Raw genomic sequence first — 9,757 nt, forward strand, 5'->3', positions numbered from 1 at the left:
ATATATATATATATATATAAACATTGATCGTAGAACAAACATCAAATTCGAGTTAATGACTTTATACATAACACCATGCCTCCAAACATTTGATCTTATATAAATATTACCATGGCCTTTCAACATATAAAGAATGTATAAATAAAAATAACACAGAAGGTAAAAAATATAAAAGCAAATAAAAATACAGATATATCGAACGGCCTATCAAGAAGTTCTAAAAGTTCTAAAGCATGTCACATGACTAAAAATCTAAATAAAATAAAATATCAATCGACTAAAAAGATTTTTCTTACTCCCCTCAAACAAAAAAAGATATATGAAAAAAGTTCATTTCATAAAAACTATGGTAGGCGTAAAAGAGTTCCACATGTATTTATGAATACTTAAGATCAATTCAAATATTTAAATTGTATTTGATCTGTAAAGCAGCAAAGAGGCATTTTCAGTATGGCGGACATGGAGAAAAATTCTCGCTTTAGGTGAAAGGTGTTAAAAACACCAAAATCCGTTCAGAGAACCCCCTATGGACTGGTGAATGCATTTCTACATTTTTAGCTGTCTTCAGTACCAGACATCAAGTGAGGCAACACTAAACAGACACCACCGTAGACCCTACCACCACTTTTTTAACATTCACTCTATCTAAAACTACTACTACTTCTATTAATACAAAACTCCTTAACATCCAAACAATCTGTCTGACAATTCGTTGTTCTGTAAGTATATTGTAGCCATGTTGTACTTACCGGTAAGAAAACTGGTTGGTATGGCGATTATGAAGACCACAAGGAACGCAGTGAAGTTGTACCAAAGGTAAGAGAGGCTGTACATGCCATTTAAACCAGAACTGGCAAAAAATGGAAAGAAAGCACCAAGAATAATGTCTGTATGTCTTGCAGTATATCAGTACATTGTGTGTGTGTGTGTAGATAAATAGAAAGGTAATGAAATAAACATACAATAAAATAATATATATACAGACCGATCTACATCTTGAAAGACCAGCGTCATGTTTTGGTAACCTTGGAGATCAGAGAAGGTGAGTGTGTCTGAGGGGAGTAGAGTCTGGTTTGTCCAAGTTCTATTCCAATTACATCCATGGATATGGAATGGTGAATGTTCACGGGGCAGCTTACTGACATATTGTCCAACTGAGATCCAAGACATTAAACCAATACTACAGAACAAACCAGCATAGGCACCCTGATTAAAAGGAAAAAAAGAAAATATCATACACCAGGCCACATGTGTACACTTACACACACAGACATACCACATGGAGGAGTAAATGATGAGCTTCCAAATTCTACAGACCATTGACTGTGTGACACCAATAGACTACCCCACTTCTGCCGCATGGAACAGAAATGCAAAGGATTGTTGTCACTACTTCCTTCAAAGAGTAAACAGCCATAATTATAGAATAAAATGCAAAGCATAATATTTTGCATTCTTAGCATTTCAAAGGGAAAGGGAGAGGGAGAGAGAGGGGGAGAGGGAGAGAGAGGGGGAGAGAGAGAGAGGGAGGGGGAGAGATGTAATAAGACATGAAAGAGGGGGAGAAATATAGAGAAATCCAATAAAATTTACCCAATAGTTTGCCCATGGTACCAACATTCCAAGAGAATAAAGACCAAGGATTGGTGCACTGAGGGTTCCATAGAGTGACAGTGAGGCCTGCAACAGACGGAAAATATATTCTTAGTGATACATCAGATGTTGTTGTTGTTGTTGTTGTTGTTGTTGTTGATGTTGCTGTATAGAATAAAACCAGATTAAATATCTTTGCTAGAGCCTGTGCTGTGGTATAGTACAGTGCGCAGTGGTGTAGTGTAGTGTGTGGCAGCACAATGCAGTGCGGAATCATGTGGTGTAATACATTTTGCTATGGTAAATACTGCAGTATGGTACAATGCATTGTTGTGTGGTGTGAGGTTGTTGTTACTGTCATAGTGGTAGTATGGTTGTGTCAACATATATTATGTAACATCAATTAATGCTAATTAAAAGCCAATTAAAATTAATTAGAACCAATTAAAGCTAATTAAAATGGATTAGTACTAATTTAAGTTAATTAAAATTAATTAGGGCTAATTAAAGCTGATTAAAACTAATTATAGTTAATCAAATCTAATCAAAATTAATTATGCTAATTAAAGCCAATTAAAATGAATTAGAACTAATTAACACTAATTGAAATGAATTAGAGTTAATTAAAGATAATTAAGATTAATTAGGGCTAATTAAAATCAATTAAAACCAATTAATAATAATGAACTAAAAATGTCTCAGTTAAGTCCCAAACACCTTGTAATGGCCACTCGGATCCTACTGATGTCTTCTGGGATGGTTTTTGTTGATCTGTGTGATGGCTACGATGGTTTATGTGGTGGACTATGCAACAGTGTCTATGTTAGTGATGGCTTGTGTGGTGGTTTTATATTGGGTGTATGATGGGGATGGTCTGTGATACTTTATCTGATGGTGTTCCTTTGTGTGATGGTCTATCTACTAGTGTCTCTGTTAGCAATGGTCTGTGTGATGACAATGGTCTGTGTGATGACAATGGCCTGTGTGATGACAATGGCTTGTGCAATGACAATGATCTATGTGATGACAATGTCTGTGTGATGACAATGTCTGTGTGATGACAATAGTCTGTCTGATTGTAATGTGTACTTGTCAGCAACAAAATTATCAAAAATATTCAATAGTATTAATTAAGACTGTGTTTTCTAATTGTTTGACGGAGGCAATACAAGATTTGACTGACTTGTGACTTTATTGAATAATGAATAATGAGATTAAAGACTAATGGTTTAATGAACTCAGCTATTGTCTATATCATTTCCTTTTGTTACTCTAAAGGCAGCAGTACTTACCTGAAGTATACCACCCAGCTGGGACGCTCCATAGGTGACCACCAAGCAGAGGAGTCCAAGAAATACAGCTGAAACACAATATTTTATGATTTATGATTAAGTTATCTCTTTTGAGGATGTGTATATTGAATTCAAATTTCATACAGCTATTTGTAAAAATAAGGGAGTTATTGAAAATTAAAACCCCCTCAGTGACTTTTGGGCCACACTGTATATATATATTCCAAAGACAATGTCGACTTTGTCTTATCTCTGCCAACTTACCAACTAGTCTCGTTGTCCGGGTTGCAGTTTTCTCAGAAGCATTTCTCAAACAAATTGGCCGAAGAAAGTCTTGTAAGATCACAGCTGACATTGAATTCATTCCCGTTGCAACGGAACTACAAGAAAAACAACATTTCAGTTAAATTCTTGAGAATAACAAATAATGAAGCAAGTGGCTAACTTACAAACTGTCTGGACACAGGTTCAACTCACAGACAAATGTTCCACAGTTTCAGTTACCAGTGTTGCATATCCAAAGCAGTGAAGTCAATAGTTTTATTATCCATTAATGGATTCTTTCTGCTGTCAAACTATCAATCATTGGTCCTAGTTCAGTTACACACAATGAGGGGAAACCTATTTCCCCTATCAGGAAGCGAACTTCATTTGTCAGGCCACTCCTGAGGGCTTTTATAAGCCTCCAAAGTAAACCAATATTTGTTTAAGTCTATCTTCTGCCCATTTACGATCTTTCTACTCTACACTCCATTATAACTCTGCTACAACAACAACAACTGCTAACTTCACAGCCTGAATATACATTACACACACACATGCATCTATCTATACAGACACATACTCATATTCACATGCATAAAATTAATACACATGAACTCGCATTTCCTCTACTTACTCACATTCACCTACACTCATATTCACACATCAAGAGTAATACGCACACACACACACACACACACACTCACAAACAAACAAACATACTCTGCATATGTACAGTATGATTGCACGTGCGCGTGTGTGTGTCTGTGTTACTGTATGTGTATGTGTATGTGTATACATGTGAATATATATATACTGAAGACAAACTAAATAAATAAATAAAGTCAGTTAAGTACCAGTGGCAATCCCCCCGACCCCCACCCGCAAAGTGTTGCATGCCCTTGTTAAGAATGAAAGTTCAAAGAGAGGTGGGGAGAGGTACCTACAGAACTAGGGCCATACAGTGGATAATGGTTGACTGCGGGAGAGGAATTCAAATGATTAGTTCTAATAATTGTAGAATGTTAGTGTTTTGTGCAATTATTATGTCTGATACAGCAAAACAGAACCAGCATGTTACTATAGAAACAAATATGGGACAGTGAAACCCACTTAATTGACTCACCCGGTAGTTAATTGACTTTATTTATTCATTTATTTTTCACTTTGTCTCCAGTTCATTCCCTGCTATCCACAGTTCTAATCCTAGTGTAATATTAGGTTGTCCGCAAAGTTTGTGCCGATTTATAATAGCTTACTTTTCAACTTATGTTAGAACATGGTTGAGTCCATAAAATAGGATTAGACTACACCACCATTTAGAGCACAGTTTAAGCTATCTTTTCGTGGAAGAAGGTTTATGTTCCTATAACCTGTGTTAATTCTGTAACCCTTTAAAATGGAAGATAAGAAAGTTCATTGTCAGCACTTGATGCTTTTCTTTTTCCTTAAAGGGAAAAATGCCTCACAAGCAACCAAAGAAATATGCGCAGTTTACGGTGGTGTTTCTTTATCCGAAAGAACTGTACGGAAGTGGTTCGCAAGGTTCCGAGCTGGAGATTCTAGCCTTATTGATAAAGAGCAATAAGGCAGACCATCCACTACAGATGATGACCAAATCAAGGCATTGATTGAGAATAACCCACATTACACAACCCGAGAATTGGCAGAAAGCCTCAACCTATCAAAATCCGTCGTTCATGAGCACCTGGTAAAGCTTGGGTACACAAATCGCTACAATTATTATTATTATTATTATTATTATTATTATCATTATATATTTATGTGAATATATGCCACCTACCTGAGTGTGCCACTAAAGATGGTAGCCAGGAACATCCCAGGAACCCCAGAGAAGTGTCCCAGGGTATCCATCACAAACAAGGGAAGTAACTGAAGATAAAAATAGAAACTATTAAAACAAATATATAAACAATTCACTACACACACACACATATACACACATGTTATAGATATACAGATGTTTACAAGCATGGCTGTGGTAGGAAGTTTGCTTCCCAACCACATGGTCCCAGGTTCAGTCTCACTGTGTGGCACCTTGTGCAGGTGTCTTCTACTACAGTTTAGGCTAACCAAACATTTGTGAGTGGTAGACGAAAACTGAAAGAAGCCTGTCATATATATACATATACATATATATATATATATTTATATATATATATATATATAAGCAGTGATACCTCGCAGTACAAGTTTAATTTGTTCCGTGACTGAGCTTTTCTTACGATTTACTCATTTTACAAATCTATTTTCTCCATTGAAATTAACTAAAATATAATTAATCCTTTCCACCCCCACCCCCAAACCACTCAAAAATGATTTTTTATGAGTTTTAAAACAGAAAAGGTGTAGTTACAAGTAAAATGACAATTATAAAAAAGAGACTGCAAAAGAAATATGTAAAGTGATTTTATTAACTGAATTACCTTAAAGATGAGACGATTTGTGTGCTCGTACTGCAGATTTCCGCTCGTACTTCAAGACTAGTCTCAGCTCGTACAGCAAATTACTCGTACAATGGGGCACTCATGCTGCGAGGTTCTGCTGTATGTGTGTTTGTGTGTGTGTGTGTGCAATGACAAATGATTCAATGATTAAGAATGAAGTAGTGTTTGTGTGATGTAATTCAGTAAAAGATAATGACTCACCTGGTCTGATGCATTGATTAATTTGGTTGATTTGGGGTCACAGGAACTGTAGAAGGCATACATAACAATCCCTATCAAACCACAGAGGATGAGGATGAGTACAAGCCCCGGGAAATTCAACCAGATCGCTCTGGGAAGGGAAGAAAATAAGAGAAATTAGAAATACTTAGTACTATAAGACATTTCATTCAGTATTTGTGGGAATTCTTGTTCAGTGGCCACTCTTATTTCACTGATTGTTCAGTGGCCACCCTTATTTCACTGATTGTTCAGTGGCCACCCTTATTTCACTGATTGTTACCTGTAAGCTCAATCATTTCCCATATCCCCATAAATACAAATCGGGGTGTAAGGGTGGATGTGGAGGGTATTTCGCAGAACTTCTTCCTCCACTCCACCTTTTTGACCCTTACATTAGTAGTGTCGGAGTGCCCCATCTTGCTGGAAATAGACCCCATGTTGTCATTCGAAGTCCACTTTGCCACGGTCAGATGGTGTTTATGGAGGCAGATTTCTTGTGCATGCCTTTATTATCACCAACTCTCACTTGTTTCCAATGGTCAGACGTGACTTTGAAGAAGATTAAAGATCAAGGACACTGCTTGTGTGACAGTGACACTCGTTTCCAACTGTCACATGATGTCATGACAAGGAGACATACACACACATATATATTTTGTGTGTGTGTGTGTGTGTGTATATAGGTATGATGGGCCAAACATATAAGCCATATATATATATATATATACGATGTGCTTTTTTTTAGTTTCCATCCACCAAATCCTGTCACAAGACTTTGGTCAGCTTGGGGCTGTAGTAGAAGAGACTTGCTCAAGGTGTAACACAGTGGGACAGAAATCATGTGGTTAGGAAGCAAAGTTCTTAACCACAGAGTCACCTAAATAAATAAATGGGTAACTACAAGGCCCTAGCATGGCCATGAGCCTTGAGCTGAATGTAGTAAAAGAGTAAATAAATGTACTTACATTTGTGCTTTTCTGAGAGAAGGTAATGCAAATGACCTTTGAACTTGCGCCTGATTGGTTCCATAAATACCTGCCCACAATAAACTTCCACCAATCAAAAACGACCAAAATGTGTGGCGAACTCGTGGATCGAAACTGAAACTAAATCAGAGAAATATTTTTATGAATTGGGCTGTTGTTGTTAGTGATGGTGGTGATGATGATGATGGTGGTGGTGGAATGAGGGCGGGGTTGATAACCGATGCACATATCTTCCTTCACCCCACCCCCCTGAAACCCACAATCTCTCCCGCTAAATGTACAAACTAGAAAGACATAGAGAGTGGCCAGGGGTTTGTCCCGTCTAAGGTACAGATCATAAGGAGGCGATCAGGGTGTCAAAAGTAATAGAGAGGCAAAGGTGGACGTAGACAAATCCACAACCAAACAAATAAAGAGAGAGAGGACTGAAAATTGTACAATAATGGCTGTTTCTTTGAAGCAGTGAGCTGCCAGAAACGTTAGTACACCGAGAGAAATGCTTGGTGGTATTTCGTCTGTCTTTACGTTCTGGGTTCAAATTCAGCCAAGGTCGACTTTACTTTTCACACAGCGGTTCCGTCTTTGGAACAAGTGGAATAATGGTTTATCTTTGGTGCTAGTCAAAGTCAATCCTGGTGGGATTTGAACTCAAAGCTATTGGTAAAATGGTTTTTAACATTGTCAAGCACGACTTGTATTTATTTTATTGACCATGGAGTGACACTGGTGAAGATTTGAACCTTGGACCACAGTTGATGCCTGTCTTGAAGAGAACAAATATCACACCTGAAGTGAGTCTGGCATTAGATTATGGACAAAGATTTGTAAGGGGACTGTATGATCTACTGCAGCCATCCCTAACTGTTCTATAGACTCCTGGTGGAGGATGGGAAGTCCAAAAATTAAGTAATGGGGAGGGAGAGTCCTTGAGCCTGTGAATAAACAAGCATTTTAAGAGCTGAGGGTCTCCCCGTGCCAGCATGGGAAACAGATGTTAAACGACAATGAAAGATGGTCCTCGCTAGTGAAAAAACTGGAAACCATTCATCCATTGTGTTGGTCCTAATATATAAATGGTACTAATTTGAGTGTCCTGGGGGAGACAAATGACCAACATTGACCTCAAGGGGATTTTTAATCAAAGCTATAGAATAAGGACAAGGAAATAGTGGAAATAGGACCAGTTGCTACTTCAATAGAAAAGATTTGTGTCTTTAGAAGACATGGAGCAATGGCACAAATAAACATGAAGTGAAAAATAAAACTGAAGTTACTTACTCACTGAAAATAATCCTCTGGTTTTTACTGGCAATGGCAATGGCTTGACCCATACCACCAACCTCTTGGCTTCCCATAATAAGCACAAGAAGTAAACCAGAAATCATTAGGACAGACTGGAAGGTGTCGGTCCACAGAACAGCTTTCATGCCACCCTGGAGAAGAAGAAACAGAACTGATAAGATAGAACAACTCTAAAAGAAGAGTCCCTTATTACCTAATTTCATCATCATCATCATCATAACCACCATCAAAAACTGAGCCACTATGTGGTCACTTAAATGGTAAGAAATAGCAGTTAAATCTCCCTTAAATGAAACCCTATCGTCTTATAGAAGAGAGACGTGTTAGATATTGTAGTCCAAAATAAAAGACAGGATGGTCGTGGCTAGAGCATCTTTAGTAAGAGATCTATTTACATAGGGCTCACCTAGGAGTTAAACAACAACACAATTAACTATAAAATTACTAATTACTAAATTAAATGAAAAATCAATTGAGAGATGAGTCAGATTGTCCATGAATGAAGAATGCAGCTGTCGATACGAGCATCTGTGAATTGCAGGATTCAGTGACACTTCGAATGCCTCACCCCAGGGCTTTAACCAAAGGGAGGTGAACTGGCAGAGATGGTTGAGTTTCAGAAAGAATACCTTGTGACAGTTGTTATGACAACCAGAGCTGAGTTCAAATCTCACCACTGTCAACTTTGCCTTCCATTCTTTCAGGGTCAATAAAAGTAGCAATCTCAGGAAATGGATTGTTGGAACTGTTTGATACTTTGCCATATCTCTTTCAGTTCTTTGAGTTCTGACAATAACAGTTTTGATGACACTGGCACCAAGCTGTATTGGTCCAAGCTGATGGCCTTTCCTTTGGATGACCATCAGTATTGAGAAGAAGAGAGGCTTACATGTATGAACAATGGTCAGCCTTTATCAAGAAAAATCTTGACCTGGCTTTTGCAGATACAGGACAAAACTTGACCAAGAGGAGCTGTAAGAATGAAAAAAATCGAAGAACATTGAACAACAAGCAATACCTGACAAAGGTATGCAATATTACAGAGTATTTAATGACAAAAGAAGGGAAGAGTCTTACCAATGATGTGTAAAATGTGCAGACAAGACCAACGCTGAGGACTGAGTACCAGAGAGAGAAACCTGTAACTGAGGAAGGAGAGAATAGTTTATATTACATCGTCACACAGGAGAGAATAAACGGAGAGATCATTCTAGATGCGGATGTTGGGGTTTATATACGTGTACAGCAGTTTTATGTGTATACAATAGTTTATATATATATAGTAATGAGTTCGATGCCTCAACCAGATCTCATTTCATCTCATTTCTATCACTGAATCTTTAGATAAAGGCATGCACACCACAACATCTTATTCTCCTCTCCCTATATGATATATGCATGCAGTACATCATTGACCGAAAAGTATGGAATTATTGCGGTTACCTGCATTGAGGGCCAAAGCTGGGCCATACAACACTATAGCCATATACATCAGCTGCAAAAGACAACAGAATATATTACACACACACACACACACACACATATATACAAACGCACACTCACCACACACACACACATATATTACACATACACACACACACATATATAAGTATGTATGTATAGATACTTAGAC

The 9,757-nt window shown here is 37.7% G+C and overlaps 1 protein-coding gene across 1 annotated transcript in view; it reads right to left on the reverse strand.

Annotated features, from left to right (window-relative positions):
* LOC106871289 (sodium-coupled monocarboxylate transporter 2) overlaps positions 1 to 9,757 on the reverse strand; it is a 27,667-nt gene that overhangs the window by 2,575 nt on the left and 15,335 nt on the right. The window contains exons 4-14 of the mRNA XM_014917662.2: positions 9,568 to 9,619; positions 9,202 to 9,269; positions 8,101 to 8,255; positions 6,802 to 6,942; positions 5,816 to 5,945; positions 4,951 to 5,039; positions 3,150 to 3,265; positions 2,886 to 2,953; positions 1,594 to 1,680; positions 986 to 1,206; positions 750 to 850 (exon numbers count right to left, since the gene is read on the reverse strand). Coding sequence (XP_014773148.1) covers positions 750 to 850; positions 986 to 1,206; positions 1,594 to 1,680; positions 2,886 to 2,953; positions 3,150 to 3,265; positions 4,951 to 5,039; positions 5,816 to 5,945; positions 6,802 to 6,942; positions 8,101 to 8,255; positions 9,202 to 9,269; positions 9,568 to 9,619 — 1,228 coding nt within the window. The remainder of the gene's footprint in view (positions 1 to 749; positions 851 to 985; positions 1,207 to 1,593; positions 1,681 to 2,885; positions 2,954 to 3,149; positions 3,266 to 4,950; positions 5,040 to 5,815; positions 5,946 to 6,801; positions 6,943 to 8,100; positions 8,256 to 9,201; positions 9,270 to 9,567; positions 9,620 to 9,757) is intronic.

Source organism: Octopus bimaculoides, chromosome 20 (genome assembly GCF_001194135.2).
Source record: "Octopus bimaculoides isolate UCB-OBI-ISO-001 chromosome 20, ASM119413v2, whole genome shotgun sequence".
Lineage (NCBI taxonomy): Eukaryota > Metazoa > Mollusca > Cephalopoda > Octopoda > Octopodidae > Octopus > Octopus bimaculoides.